The sequence below is a fragment of the Capra hircus genome, chromosome 28 (assembly GCF_001704415.2).
Source record: "Capra hircus breed San Clemente chromosome 28, ASM170441v1, whole genome shotgun sequence".
In the NCBI taxonomy this organism is placed as follows: domain Eukaryota; kingdom Metazoa; phylum Chordata; class Mammalia; order Artiodactyla; family Bovidae; genus Capra; species Capra hircus.
In genome coordinates this window covers 40,475,055-40,491,480 of record NC_030835.1, presented here as the reverse complement: position 1 = coordinate 40,491,480, position 16,426 = coordinate 40,475,055, and the positions used below count along the sequence as shown (strand labels likewise).

The 16,426-nt window shown below is 42.5% G+C and overlaps 1 protein-coding gene across 1 annotated transcript in view; it reads left to right on the top strand.

Annotated features, from left to right (window-relative positions):
• The window catches only part of DISC1 (disrupted in schizophrenia 1), a 446,732-nt gene that overhangs the window by 421,839 nt on the left and 8,467 nt on the right, over positions 1-16,426 (top strand). Inside the window, exon 12 of the mRNA XM_018042542.1 lies at positions 11,447-11,564. Within this exon, the coding sequence (XP_017898031.1) occupies positions 11,447-11,564 (118 nt within the window). The remainder of the gene's footprint in view (positions 1-11,446; positions 11,565-16,426) is intronic.

Here is a 16,426-nt window from a genome sequence, read left to right as displayed (position 1 = left end):
TTCTCTCATCACTTTAGATGTAGCCAGATGAGATGTTACCAGATACTTGTTCTTATCAAAGCAATTATTGTTATAATATAATTTAATCCTTACCTTTTTTTTTGGTACTTTTATGAAGACCATTTTGAAAGTCTTTATTGAATTTGTTACAATATTGTTTCTGTTTTGTGTTTTGGCTTTTGGCTATGAGGCATGTGGGATCTTAGCTTCCCCAAAAGGGGTCGAACCTGCGCCCGCTGCATTGGAAGGCAAAGTCTTAGCCACTAGACCTCCAGGGAAGTCGCCCCTTCCCTTTCAATATGAGCTCCCGTTTTAAAACTTTAAATATTTATATCTTCCAAATTCCATAGGCAAGGACATAGTCTTCTTTATGGGAAAATCACTAAGTAATAAAGTCCTTGGAGAGCCTGACCACGGAGTCTGTGAGTGTGGTTTTCAGCAGTGTGTGGGGTGCAGGCATCTGCTCAGGCTAGCAACTGAATGCGTTTTTGGATCCAAGTATAAACCTTTCTAGATAAATGTTTTTAGAAAGTCATTTTAATGAGAAAATCCTGCCCAACAAAGGAAATCCTTTTTTCTGTTTTAAATCATGCTTCCCCAGTTTAGTGAGTAGGACAGAAATTTGACATCAGCCCTAATTCAACACAGCTGGAAATTTCTGCCTGAACACTCAAGTCTACGGGTTTTGATCATGAGGTGAGTTACGCAAATTCTCTTTGAAATATTGCCTGACCAAGTTAGGGCTACCGAATCAGACATGTGTGGAAGGACAGGAAGGAGGATTTAGGGCTCTTCGCGAGGCTAATAAAAGGCAAGCGTGTGTGGAAGGGCGGGGACAGATACATAAGACCCGCTCGCTGCCCTAGAGGCAGGAGATCATCCCAGGCGAGCTGCTCTTGGCTGCATCCAGGGGAGGGACTGAGTCTAGAGACATCTCACACACTTGGTGGCGAGAGGCGGCCTTGGCCAGGGCAGGCTGAGAAACCGCATGGCTTCCTCAAGACCTGCCAAAAAAGAAGTCTCCATTCCTTGCTTCAACAAATGTGTCCTGAGCATCTTTTGAGAGCTAGGCAAGTTGCATTGGAATTCCAGGGATGGCAGGACCCCATTCTACCCCCATCTAGTTGGAGAGATAGGCAGGTGCATACATGTGAGAGTTCTGTCCATAGTACAGGAGGAATACCCTAGCCTGGAGTTGAGTGGTAAGAGATTCAGTGATTCAGGAGCATGCCTGGAGGAAGTGGGGTCTGCAGGGCTTCTAAGAGGAGAGAGGGCATCCGCCAGGCAGAGAAGGGAAACGCTCAGTAAGAGGCCCTATTCCTGCTATAGTTTTTTTCATTCCGGCCTGTGGTGAAAATAGGTACTCCTAGGGCTAAATGATGGAATAAATGTGTAGAAAGAAAAAAAATAATAATTTGAATGGCTGAAAAGACTGCCTGATGGGACAAATTACTAGAGAGTTTTCAAAGCCACTTTGAAATGCCAAACAACCTATACTTTATCTGTTCAGAATTGCAAATACTACAGAGCTCCATTTCAGCCAGGAATACCAATGATTTTGTAGTAGGGGATATTTTAATTTTCAAGTATCAGTCATATAGTCCTGTAACATTTTTTGGGCCACTTTTAATTTAATAACTAAGTGGGAGCAAATGTTACCAATTTCACACTGAGAGGAGCCCAGTGCATGAAGAACTATTGAATGTGGTTCAGAAAATGTTCATTGGGAATCTAGCAAGTAGATGGGAAAGATGGGCAGTTAAGGCTCTCAAATCCCAGAGGGATAGTGGTAAAGAATGCGGGTTCCATCCCTAGGTCAGCAAGTCCCTTGGAGTAGGAAATGGAAACCCACTCCAGTATTCATGCCTGGAAAATTCTATGGAGAGAGGAGCCTGGCCAGCTACAGTCCATGGGGTCACAAAGAATCAGACATGACTGAGCAACTGAACACACAGATATATGTTCTTATTCAGAATGGAAAACTGGCCATCCTTCCCATGTGACTCACCTGCTGTCCTCTGCCTCCAGCCTTGGGTTTCATGGCCTTGGAGACCAAAGGTCCCTCGCTCACCACTGCATCCCAGATTGTCCTGGTTGCCATCATCACCAACATCTAGGTGATGTGTATGCAAGTCATGGAGGGGGTACCTCTTTGGGTGAGGCTGAGCCCTCTGGGAAACAGAACAGACTTTGCCAAGCTTTGAGGGAGGAAGGAAGAGAAGAGACAGCTTCTGGTGCTGTTTGCTTCTCTGATTCTTTCTGTCATCCCTTGTAGCCCCCTCAATCCTGCCATGGGTCAGCCCTGCACAAATCCCTTTCTGTGTCCCTCACCCCACCTCCTTGCATCATGGTTAAGTCCAGATCCAGAGGAAAGAGCTGGCTAGATGTGGGAAGACCTCTGTCTTGGACCCCAACCCACCACTTTCTCTTTGTGTGACCTTCAGCAAGTCACAAGACTCTTAGAGATGCTTCTAATGTGTGTATAAGGAGGAACTGAATTGGATGAGACTTAAGTTCCTAGGCCCACCAGCTCCAATTCTCTCTGCTTAGGCATGAAGATGCTTGGGGAAGCACCTGTGACATTCTTAGCAGCCCTGACTGTGGTGGCCCTTTGTACATGCTTGCATGTGATGTCCTGGGAAACAGGCAAGAGTGAAAATGAGAGACTCCACTTTCTTGCAGGTACATCCCAAGCTGGGGCCTCAGGAGCAGTGCACTGCTTAAAGAATGCACTTGTTTTGGTTTAAAGAGAAATGCCAGCATTGCCAAAGATCTGTTGAAAGACAACTGCTTTGAAAAAATGTTCCCTTTCTGTTAAGACTAACAAGCAAACAAAAGCCCTTCTATGGCTCCTATTTCCTCTACCTTTTTATTTGATTTTTTTATCGATTATTATGATAATCGCTATATAATATTGTGTTGGTTTCTGCCATACATGAATGTGAATCAGCCACAGTAAGGAAGCGGAGAAGGCAATGGCACCCCACTCCAGTACTCTTGCCTGGAAAATCCCGTGGATGGAGGAGCCTGGTAGGCTGCAGTCCATGGGGTCGCTAAGAGTCAGACACGACTGAGCGACTTCACTTTCATTTTTCACTTTCATGCATCGGAGAAGGAAATGGCAACCCACTCCAGTATTCTTGCCTGGAGGATCCCAGGGACGGGGGAGCCTGGCGGACTGCCATCTATGGGGTAGCACAGAGTCGGACACGACTGAAGCGACTTAGCAGCAGCAGCAGCAGCAGCAAGGAAGACAAGACACAGCTTCTGGTGCTGTTTGCTTCTCTGATTTCTTTCTTTCATCACTTTGTAGACCTCTCAGTCCTGCCCTAGATCAACCCTACCCAAATCCCTTTTGGTATCCCTCCCTATTCCATCACAGGTTAGGCAAATACTATGGATAAAATTAGAGACTAGGGTAAAGTTGACAGTGAAGCCCCCTGCTCTCCTGCCAGGGGACCTCTGTATAGTGAGCCTAAAAACCAATGACTTAAAAAGGACGTACTTGAGAAAAGTGTTCTCAAAGCAAGAGAGATATAATGGTAACAGGCCTGATGCCTCCCGCCAATACCGTGCCACCCTGGGCCAGTAGAGCACACGCACACTTATGTTCCTAGGAGGAGGTAATCCTTGGGGATTTACATAGGATGGCGATTTTGTTCTTCATCCTAGGAAGTGAGTGTGTCCCCAAGGGGGCTGTGAGATCTAGAGACAGGAATCCATTCATCTAGTACACTTCTGCCTCTCATGAGGAAGCATCTTGCTGTACCATATCCACTAAAGAATCATTTTCCCCAAAGCTAGAGGGAAGCAAGCTCCCACTGGTTACATCCTGAGCAAATAATGCTATTCAGACTACGCACCTGCATATTTGACCAGAATTCGGGGATCTGGGGACCAGTGGCCAACAGCAGTGACCACTCGTTGCGATCTTTTTCTTACTCTTCTCAGGCTCATGGCTCCAGTTCCCAGCACAGCTGGGTGCTCCCTACCCTGAGACAAGTCTAGGTGTTAGCACTTTAGTGCACTTCAAGATCTGATTGGTCTGGGGACCAGAAGGGGATACCTCCTGCTAATGTTGTGCAAGGGTCCTGTCCATTCAGGCAGGCTCCCATGTGGTATATACCCATGTTTTAGCTACTATGATCCTTAACACATAACGCTCAGCTTAGTGATAAAGAAAAATTCATATATGCATGGACCTGTGAGGAGGACTGTCTTTGCCCCACATCGTCTGGGTGTTTAATGAATCACTTGAAGGCAGGTCCTTAAGTTGTCTGAAGGCTCAATCCCGCTCGTACCTGGCTATTGACTGGGCCTTTCGCTGGGGCATTCAGCCTGACACCTACACCTGGCCAATCCAAGTGACTTGGGCTTCCTCATGACATAGACCCTGGGTTCCAGGGCAAGTGATCTGAGAAGACATAGCACCTCTTAGGATGTTGACCTGGAAGTCAGGCATGTCAGCTCCAGAGGATCCTTAAAGGACCAGCCAGGTTTAAGGAGGAGAAGTATTAATAATAGTCTGTCTCCTGGCAGCACAGGTAAGGTTCTGGAAGGCCATACTGCTGTGGCCAGACACACATTCCGCCCTGCCTAGGCTCATCAGGGGAACAGCAAGGAGGTTCTACCCGGCTCCTCCAGGCTGTGGTCCCCAGGCAGGACGTCCACAGCTTTGTCCAACTGATGTGCATGACTCTGGGTCCATCTGGCCCTCTGTGGACAGATGGAATTTCTTTGAATGATGGAGAATTTTTTATCAGATTGATAAAATATGTAAATCTTCCCTCTCGTTAGCTGTCCCTTCTCAGTTTAGGTCTTAAACTAATTCCATTCCCATGCTTCCATATGAGAGTTTTATGGTAAAGCCGTAAACCATTCAACTAACACCCAGGTCACACGTAGAGTCCTTTCAGTTCAGGATCAGGATCTGTCAGTAGTGATTTGTGCAGGAGTGTGGTGGAGATTCTGTAGCTTGAAAAGGCAGTCCCATGAGAGAACGCCAAGCAGCTCTTCTGTTTCTGATCAGAGAACCTTGATCTCACTGAGTCCTTTTCCCTGTGCCTCTTTGTGCCTTTTAATCTTTTTTTTCTCAATTATTAAAGCATAATTGATATACAAGTTGTGTTTCAGATGTATAGCAAAATGATTCACTTGTTACATTTTCCATTATAGGTCAGTACAAGGTATTAAAAATAGTTCCCTATACTATACAGTTGGTCCTTGTCGGTTATCTATTTTATCTGCAGTAGTTTGTATCTGTTAATTGCATACTCCTAATTTATCCCCTGCCTTTCCCCTTTAGTAACCATATGTCTGTTTTCTATTTCTTGTGGTTTTTAAGCTTTAAAATCGTTTGTTTTTTTTAAATATTCAGTTGTATGTCTTCCATACTTTTTCATTATGGCCTGAATTAATGTTCTTAGTGACTTTTTTCTTTTCAGAGATGTGGAAAAGACAACAAAACATTGAGAAGAAAATAAAAATGTACTATAATGCTGGCGCTCCAAATAATTGTTAATATTTGAGTATTTCCTCATTATTAAATATTCTTATATTAAAATGATTTTAATAGCTAAGTACAGATTGAATATACCAGGACTTATTTTAACTGCTCCCTTTATTGTTGGACACATGTTATTTCCTCTTTCTTGCACTCTTAATGCAATTACTTTTGTATTACTAAAATAATAATAAATTTTTATTTAACACATATGATAGAGATTTTCTATATTTATTAAAATGCTTAATAAATTTTTTAAAAATTTAAATGTATAAATTTTCTTTTTGATAAATTCCAATAAAGGGGCTTTTGAATCATAGACTATAAATAATTCAAAGTTTTGCTGTGTTGTTGAGTCGCTAAGTCGTGTCTGACTCTGTTGCGACCCCATGGACTGTAGCCTGCCAGCCTCCTCTGTCCATGGAATTTTCCAGACAAGAATACTGGAGTAGGTTGTCCTTTTCTTCTCCAGGGGATCTTCCTGACCTGGAGATCGAACCTGCATCTCCTGCATTGGCAGGCAGGTTCTTTACTACTAGCATTATCAGGAAGGCCCAACGTTTTTCTATGTGGTCTTAAATCACTTTTCCAAATTCACACAATCACTATCAATCTGTACATAATTTAAAAATAAAAACAGGCAAGAATATACAATGGAGTAAAGACAATCTCTTTAACAAGTGGTGCTGGGAAAACTGGTCAACCACTTGTAAAAGAATGAAACTAGATCACTTTCTAACACCCCACACAAAAATAAACTCAAAATGGATTAAAGATCTAAATGTAAGACCAGAAACTATAAAACTCCTAGAGGAGAACATAGGCAAAACACTCTCAGACATAAATCACAGCAGGATCCTCTATGATCCACCTCCCAGAATTCTGGAAATAAAAGCAAAAATAAACAAATGGGATCTAATTAAAATTAAAAGCTTCTGCACAACAAAGGAAAATATAAGCAAGGTGAAAAGACAGCCTTCTGAATGGGAGAAAATAATAGCAAATGAAGCAACTGACAAACAACTAATCTCAAAGATATACAAACAACTTCTGCAGCTCAATTCCAGAAAAATAAACGACCCAATCAAAAAATGGGCCAAAGAACTAAATAGACATTTCTCCAAAGAAGACATACGGATGGCTAACAAACACATGAAAAGATGCTCAACATCACTCATTATTAGAGAAATGCAAATCAAAACCACAATGAGGTACCACTTCACACCAGTCAGAATGGCTGCGATCCAAAAATCTGCAAGCAATAAATGCTGGAGAGGGTGTGGAGAAAAGGGAACCCTCTTACACTGTTGGTGGGAATGCAAACTAGTACAGCCACTATGGAGAACAGTGTGGAGATTCCTTAAAAAAATTGCAAATAGAACTACCTTATGACCCAGCAATCCCACTTCTGGGCATACACACCGAGGAAACCAGAATTGAAAGAGACACATGTACCCCAATGTTCATCGCAGCACTGTTTATAATAGCTAGGACATGGAAACAACCTAGATGTCCATCAGCAGATGAATGGATAAGAAAGCTGTGGTACATATACACAATGGAGTATTACTCAGCCGTTAAAAAGAATTCATTTGAATCAGTTCTGATGAGATGGATGAAACTGGAGCCGATTATACAGTGAAGTAAGCCAGAAAGAAAAACACCAATACAGTATACTAACACATATATATGGAATTTAGGAAGATGGCAATGACGACCCTGTATGCAAGACAGGGAAAGAGACACAGATGTGTATAATGGACTTTTGGACTCAGAGGGAGAGGGAGAGGGTGGGATGATTTGGGAGAATGACATTCTAACATGTATACTATCATGTAAGAATTGAATCACCAGTCTATGTCTGATGCAGGATACAGCATGCTTGGAGCTGGTGCATGGGGATGACCCAGAGAGATGTTATGGGGAGGGAGGTGGGAGGGGGTTCATGTTTGGGAATGCATGTAAGAATTAAAGATTTTAAAATTTAAAAAAATTTAAAAAATTTAAAAAAATTAAAAAAAAAACAGGCAGGAATTATGTATTTGGGGGAATATGTAAAGCCATATTTTAAATGGACTTAATTTAGCTTTGATTTCTATTTGTTTTAGCCCTAAGATGAAAATTGAATCATTTGATTCCATCAAAGAGTGTTTTAAATTCCTTAGCTTCATGTTCTGATTCTGTGCTTTTGTGCCTCTTTAAAGTGCAATCTCCGTCGTATATATTTCCCCACTCACACTGTATTTTTCTCCTTCGCGTATGGCTTGCGGTTTCACTGCTGTCAATCATTTTTCTCCAGATGTTCTTTCTCTTGGTGTCTCATTTAGTTCAGGCATGACTGTGCCATTACTCACTGCCCGTTGTCTCAGCTTCCGTGTAATTTGTCTACTCCGTAATTCTACGTCTTTGAATGACAATGTTACCACTTTCAGAGCAGTAAAATATACATGTATATGTGATTTTTACATATTTACTGTTTTCTCCTCATCACTACTACGCTCAGTTAGGAACAAACCTTCACACATGCTTCACCTGCTTTCTCGTATAATTGTGTCCATTTGTCTGCAAAATTGTATGTTGTCACTAAGTTTTTTGTACATATATTAATTTATAATATATTAGATGTCTTCAGTATTTACGGTAGTTATGGGTACTTCATCTGCACTGTTTTCTTCTAATGTAGTTGACCATTTGGGATATCAACTTTAGGGAATTCTGGAGTTGATATAGTGAATGTTCAATTACATATCTTGATTAAATGGTTATTTTTGGACTCCAATTATACTATTACACAACTTGTGAACTCTAAGGACTTTTTAAATATTGCCACACCTGGGCATTTTGTTGTTTCTTTTCTAGCCATTAATTATAGCTTTTTTAGTAACTGCAGTTTAATCTGAATAGATATCTCAATTCTTTTCCCTAGGAAAAATTATTTTTATATACCTTTAGGACTTTCACCATTAGTTGGAAAAATATTAGTTTTACTTTTGGTTACTTTTAAATTCTGAGCTCTCTTTTTGCTGCTTATTTATTTACTTATTCTATTTTATTGAGATATAATTGACATATAACACTGTGTAAGTTGAAATGTACATTGTTTTTATATGACGCAGGTTATTACAAGATATTGAATATAGTTCCCTATGCTACACAGTAGGTCCTTGTTTATCCACTTTTATTTATAGTAGTATATATACGTTAATCCCAATCTCCTAATTTATCCCTCCTCCCCCTTTCCCCTTTGGTAACCATAAGTCTTTTTTCTATGTCTGTGAGTCTGATTCTGTTTTATGATAAGCTCATTTGTATCATTTTCTTAGATTCCACATATAAACAACATCATATGACATTTGTCTTTCTCTGTCTGACTTACTTAGTATAGTAAAGATTCTAGGTCCAGTCATACAGCAGATGGCATTATTTTGTCCTTTCTATGGCTGAGTAATATTCCATTGTGTATATAGGGACCACTTCTTCTTTATCCATTCATCTGTTGATGGACATTTAGGTTGCTCCCATGTCTTGGATATTGTGAATAGTGCTGCTGTGAACACTGGGGTGCGTGCATCTTTTTGAATTATAGTTTTCTTTGGATACACATTCAGGAGTATGATTGCTGGTTCATACAGCAGCTCTGTTTTTCGTTTTTTAAGTAACCTTCATTATTACTCTCCACATGGTGGTTTTGTACAGAAAAGTGACATAAAGAGGGCTCTTCTGGTTCATGTGTTGGATACAAGTGTGAAGGGGAAACATTTCAGAAGGCGGGAGGTCGCAGACTTGGCTATTCATTCATGGAAACAATGAATGCCATGTGCCTGCCATGTGCCTACCATGTGCCAGGAGCTCTGAACCTAGCAGCGAGCAAGCCATCATCGTCCGAGCTCTTATGGGGCTTGGCATGGATTGTCCCTTCTTTTATGGGGCTTATGCCCTGGTGTGAGAGAGGGAAAAGAGTCCTTGCGCTGGTGGTGATAGCAACCGTACATATAATACAGGTCTCCTGGCATTTAAAGTCTCCTTGGGAAGGCTCTTGCACTGTTGGTGGGAATGTAAATTGATACAGCCACTATGGAAGAAGGTATGGAGATGCCTTAAAAAACTAGGAATAAAACCATCATATGACCCAGCAACCCCACTCCTAGGGATATACCCTGAGGAGACCAAAATTGAGAAAGACACATGTATCCCATTGTTCACTGCAGCATTATTCACAATAGCTGGATCATGGAAGCAACCTAGATGTCCATTGACAGATGAATGGATAAAGAAGTTGTGGTACATATACACAATGGAATATTACTCAACCATAAAAGGGAATGCATCTGAATCAGTTCTAATGAGGTGGATGAACCTAGAACCTATTATACAGAGTGAAGCAAGTCAGAAAGAGAAAGATAAATATCGTGTGAGTGAGTGAAGTCACTCAGTCGTGTCCGACTCTTTGCGACCCCATGGACTGTAGCCTACCAGGCTCCTCTGTCCATGGGATTTTCCAGGCAATAGTCCTGGAGTGGATTGCCATTTCCTTCTCCAGGGGATCTTCCCAACCCAGGGCTCGAACCCAGGTCTCCTGCATTGTAGACAGACGCTTTACCATCTGAGCCACCAGGGAAGTCCCACTCATGCATACATACAGAATCTAGAAAAATGGTACTGAAGAATTTATTTGCAGGGCAGCAGTGGAGAAACAGACATAGAGAATAGATTTATGGACATGTGGAGAGGGGAGGAGAGGGTGAGATGTATGGAAAGAGTAACATGGAAACTTAGTTCAGTTCAGTTCAGTCGCTCAGTCATGTCCAACTCTTTGCAACCCCATGAACCACAGCACGCCAGGCCTCCCTGTCCATCACCAACTCCCGGAGTTCACCTAAACTCATATCCACTGAGTCGGTGATGCCAACCAACCATCTCATCCTCTGTCATCCCCTTCTCCTCCTGCCCTCAATCTTTCCCAGCATCAGGGTCTTTTCCAATGAGTCAGCTTTTGGCATCAGGTGGCCAGAGTATTGGAGTTTCAACTTCAGCATCAGTCCTTCCAATGAATATTCAGGACTGATGTCCTTTAGGATGGACTGGTTGTATCTCCTTGCAGTCCAAGGGACTCTCAAGAGTCTTCTCCAACACCACAGTTCAAAAGCGTCAATTCTTCGGCACTCAGCTTTCTTTATAGTCCAACTCTCACATACATACATGACCACTGGAAAACCTTACATTACCATATGTAAAATAGATAGCCAACGTGAATTTGCTGTATGGCTCAGGAAACCCAAGCAGGGGCTGGGGTGGGATGGGGAGGGAGATGAGAGGGAGGTTCAGGAAGGAGGGGGCATGGGTGTACCTGTGGCTGATTCATGTTGAAGTCTGACAGAAAACACAAAATTCTGTAAAACAATTATCCTTCAATTAAAAAATAAATAAAAGTTTTAAAAAATCATTAAAAAGTCTCCTTAATATTGTAGCTTTCAGGGACTGTGACTAGTGTACAGATACATGTTCAGTGCCCTATTAGAGTCCTGTGCCCCTGAAGGAACATCTCTCTGTTCTTACAGGTCAGCCTCTCTTTGGTTAGCATTCCTATTCCCGTGTGAGTTTGCCCATGAATGCAGTTCAAAGACCCAGGCTTCCCCTTTAATAAATCCACTTTAGGAGTTGGTATACTGGGTATAAGTCTTAGAAATGACCAGATGCAGGAGATAAACTGTGGAGTCATGTAGATACAGCTTATCATTCAGTAATAACCTGAAATTGCCATTCTCAAGAATGACCTCCAGGGAAGACAAAGTTTCTGGCATGATTCCAATGGGATGCAGAAGGTAGCAGAGCTGTGTTGGGGAGCCTTCCCTTTGTGGACCCTTGGATGAATCACAGATGTGTTCATAGCCCTGAAAATACCTGTAATTTACTAATGATATATTTTTCTTTTTCCCTGGCCAGGAATCTTACATCTTTTCGGCGGAACTTGGAGAAAAATGTGAAACCATAGGCAAGAAGCTACTGTACTTAGAAGATCAGCTGCACATGGCAATCCATAGTCATGATGAAGATCTCATTCATATCCTTTTAATCCTGCAGGTGGAGCACCTGTTAGGTTACTTTGTAAAAGAAAGTCTTAAAAAATTGCAGTTTTCCTATGCCTCAGCAGATGGAAACCAATAGATACTCCTGGTATTTGGAGTTCAACACACCTCTGATCTCTGAGATTATTCAGTATGCGATGTTTTCTCTCTAGGTTTTGGTAAGTTGGCATTTTTGATGACTAAACCTGACTGCTAAAAATTACCAAAGAAATTCAGACATGCACAAAATTAGGCCAAAGAAAAATGTAGTTTTGGGGCTGTGCAGCTGGGTTTGTGGGGCTCTGATGGTTGTGAGTCTGACTGCCTCGGTTTTCTAGGGGCTTTCTGAATACCGAGAAACCCAAATCCATCTTCAGCTTCCTCTTGTATCACGTTAGTGGGACTTCATATCGCTCCCTTCCAATTTTTTCTCATACAAGATTCCCTGTCACATCTGCAAATCCCTTTATCAAAACTAGTTGCCAGTGAGCAAGATGGCGCAAGAAACTACTGGCTTAGGTGTTTGCCCACATGAAGCACTGAATCCCATATTAATCAGTGTATGGTTTGCCCCTGGTTAGCTCTTCTGAGGGCAGATGAGTGCGTGCAAGATGGATGAAGGCATATACAGCTTCGTCCTGTTATTTTTTTTTTAAGGTATTTAATCATAAGTTGAAACTTCTCTAGATGAAAGTACTTCTTTGTTCATTTATCCTTTGTGTTCAATAGTATGACTTTATTAGATGTATTTGTGAGAAATGTGGCCATTTTGAACTTTATGTCTCATTGCTGTCTTTTCAGAATTCTAGTTCTTATCAGACTTTATCTGGAATATGTGTGTGTGTTTAAAGAGATTTGAATGGTCAAGCATTAACCATAATCACAAGTATTCAGATCCACAGTCTAATGATGGATTCAGCGTTCTGTTTCCTTTCCCCTTATAACCTGAAATCTTTCACCTTGCTTATTAAATTTAGCAGGAAAAATTTTTTCAGCTTAATCAGTGATTATTTCCAATTGCTCAAGGTACATTTTTAAAAGCAGACATTCTGTTTTTTGTAACTCCCTGCCCCTAATAAACTGTTATTTAAGTTCTCATTAAAAAGCTGGCCAAAGAAATAGTAGCAGTATATTTGCCTTTCACTTTTATTTCATGTTCATGGATCCCACAGATTTGAGCAGTTGTTAGGGGAGTGTGGCCTCCAGCAGATGGACAAGTGACAGTCTGCGGCTGGGCATCGGGGAGCAGGGTCCTGCCAAGGGCCAGTGCACACCGAGCGGCTCCTGGCTAGCAGGTGGGCTTGTTCCTCGGTGGGAAAACCCCCAGCTTCTGGTGGGCTCAGGTAGCAGTTCTGACAGCTGCATTTGAGGTCTGTGTTAGCTTCTCATTTAGAAATTTTCAAAAATGTTTGTTTGATTCTGGAGAATTGGGTTTTCTCCTTAATAGATATGGGTAGTGGGAAGGAGGCTGAGAGGGGACAGAGATGTGTATAAATAGGTTGCTTTTAGTGTTTCCAAGCCAGATTCAGGAGCAATGGGATCATGGACAGTGGATAATGCCTCTATCAGTTCAGTTCAGTTCATTTCAGTCACTCAGTCGTGTCTGACTCTTTGTGACCCCATGAATCACAGCACGCCAGGCCTTCCTGTCCATCACCAACTCCCAGAGTTCACTCAGACTCACATCCATCGAGTCAGTGATGCCATCCAGCCATCTCATCCTCTGTCGTCCCCTTCTCCTCCTGCCCCCAATCCCTCCCAGCATCAGGGTCTTTTCCAGTGAATCAACTCTTCACATGGGGTGGCCAAAGTACTGGAGTTTCAGCTTTAGCATCAGTCCTTCCAATGGACACCCAGGACTGATGTCCTTTAGAATGGACTGGTTGGATCTCCTTGCAGTCCAAGGGACTCTCAAGAGTCATTTCCAACACCATAGTTCAAAAGCATGAATTCTTCAGTGCTCAACTTTCTTCACAGTCCAACTCTCACATCCATATGTGACCAATGGAAAAACCATAGCCTTGACTAGACAGACCTTTGTTGGCAAAGGAATGTCTCTGCTTTTCAATATACTATCTAGGTTGGTTCTAACTTTCCTTCTAAGGAGTCAGTGTCTTTTAATTTCATGGCTGCAGTCACCATCTGCAGTGATTTTGGAGCCCAACAAAATAAAGTCTGACACTGTTTCCACGGTTTCCCCATCTATTTGCCATGAAATGATGGGACCAGATGCCATGATCTTCGTTTTCTGAATGTTGAGCTTTAAGCCAACTTCTTCACTCTCCTCTTTCACTTTCATCAAGAGGCTTTTTAGCTCCTCTTCACTTTCTGCCATAAGGGTGGTGTCATCTGCATATCTGAGGTTATTGATATTTCTCCCAGCAATCTTGATTCCAGCTTGTGATTCTTCCAGTCCAGCATTTCTCATGATGTACTCTGCATAGAAGTTAAATAAGCAGGGTGACAATATACAGCCTTGACGTACTCCTTTCCCTATTTGGAACCAGTCTGTTGTTCCATGTCCAGTTCTAACTGTTGCTTCCTGACCTGCATACAGGTCTCTATAGGTTTAGAGATGCCTCTATAAGCATCTCTAACGTCAGATAACAACATGTACCTGTAGGTTCCCAGGTGCCGCAAGTGAGGAACCTGCCCGCCAGTGCAGGAGATGTAAGAGATGTGGATTCGACCCGAGTCAGAAAGAGCCTCTGGAGGGGGGGGCACGGTCACCCACTCCAGTATCCTTTCCCTGGAGAATCCCATGGACAGAGGAGCCTGGCGGCTTCAGTCCTTAGGGTTACAAAGAGTCGGACACAACTGAAGTGACTGAGCATGCACTCACTAAGGTTTTCATTTGAGTTAAATGGGTAATATTCAGGAGATGTGCTGAACACAGTTCTTAAGTAAGTAAGTGAAGTCGCTCAGTCGTGTCCGACTCTTTGTGACCCCATGGACTGTAGCCTACCAGGCTTCTCTGTCCATGGAATTTTCCAGGCAATAGTACTGGAGTGGATGGTCATTTCCTTCTCCAGCGGATCTTCCCGACCCAAGGATTGAACCCAGGTCTCCCGCATTGTAGACATGGTTTACCGTCTGAGCCACCTGGGAAGTCATGGTTAAGTGCTTGGTTTTAGGTAGAAAAACATTTTCATTGTCAGTGTCACAAGATCACACCACATCCCATTTTTATATGAGGTTTCAAGATAGACTGATTCAATCATTTTGTAATAAAGCCTTGAGAGAACTTATTGGTAACCCTACAATGACTTATATGAAAAGTCATTTCATTCTGATAAAATTTCTATAGACAGATAGGAATTATTATTTCTATTTGATAGTTGAGAAGACTGAGGCTTAGAAATTGCATGACTGTCCAAGATCATTTCTGACGAATGGCAAAGCATCCAGCCACCAGCCCATGGTCCTTCATGGCCAATCAGGAGGCCTGTAAGTAGCTGGACAGGCTTATTCTGTGGAACACACAATTACTATCAAAATGTTAAGCTTTAATAAGAGGTGTTTAGTGAAGATATGTTTATTGAGAATTTTGCTGGTCCTTGCTGAAATAAATGGAAACGTAGAGGGAACATGTCAAACCAGGATTGGGAAACACTGGTTTAGGTACTGAAGTCACCCTCCACCAATAAAATTTACACCACAATATGGATTTCAATGCAGACTTTCCTCTGCACCTCTGGCTTTGTTCTGTGTCACTGATTGAGAGTAAATACAAAGAAGGTATCTTTGAATTCAAACAGTGGCGCTTACTGGATCTCGGTGCCTTGAGATAGAAGGACACATTTACAAGGCACTGCTGAAGCTTCTTACACAAACCGAAGCTCTTGTTTCAAATGAGAGCTTATCTCGATTCAAAGAGGCTGCTGAAATCCTCCAGCCAGGCTCCGACTGGTTTGTGTTTCCATTCTTGATCAAAGAGGCAGAGCTGAGTGCGGTTGAAAGAAACAGCTTGCCGTCAACAACAGGAAAGAATTTCCCAGCGAGCGTAGTATTTTTGTTTGATTCCATTAAGGACTCTGCCAGATCCTCCTGTGTGTAGGCTGCAGAACGAACATGATTAATTCAAGCCCACATCAATGTCCATGTCCAGAAGATTCAAGCCTTGGACACTCCAGATGCAGAGGCCCGGAACTTTGCATAAGCCACGAGTGCGAGAAAGCCCTGGGCTACAGCATCAGGAGAGGGTGGGCCAGTCACAAGCAGTGGGGCTGACCTTCCCAGCAGATCCTCTGGGCATCCTGATTTAACATCAAGGCCTGGATGCTGACTTGCAGTCTCTTGTTTTTATGAAGAAGTCCCTGGATTGACAGTGGAGGAAGGGGAGAAGACAGGCTGTGTCTCTTCATCCTCCTGACAGGCTCACTAAGTCACACCGAGTAACAGCACCAACCCATCAGGAAGCACACGGCAAGCACCTGAGAAGAGTCTGCAGCGTTAATTGGAAGAGCCGGCGCCACAGAGGTGACTCACGCCTGGCATCTAAGGCGAGGACGGGAGGTGCGACTTCACTGCCACTCAAGCCGGGATTTCCAGGAGTGTTTGTCTGAGTCTGTAGTATAATTTCACAGTCACTTTGGATCCTAATTAGCAGTTGTGTTTTGAAAAAAACATGTTGAGGGGATGGAATCATTCTTCCACGTACATAGTGCTTTAACCGAAAACCGTCTAGGTTAGGTGGATGTTTTAGCAGCGGTTTTTCTCTTTCTCCTTCATCTTGTACAACACACTTTCAGAAGGAAAGAAGGACACCTAGGAGTAGGACACTGAGCATATTTCAGAGCCCCCAGGGTAGTTCTGCCCGCCTCTGAATCCTAGATGAGACGGCACAGACTGATTCTAT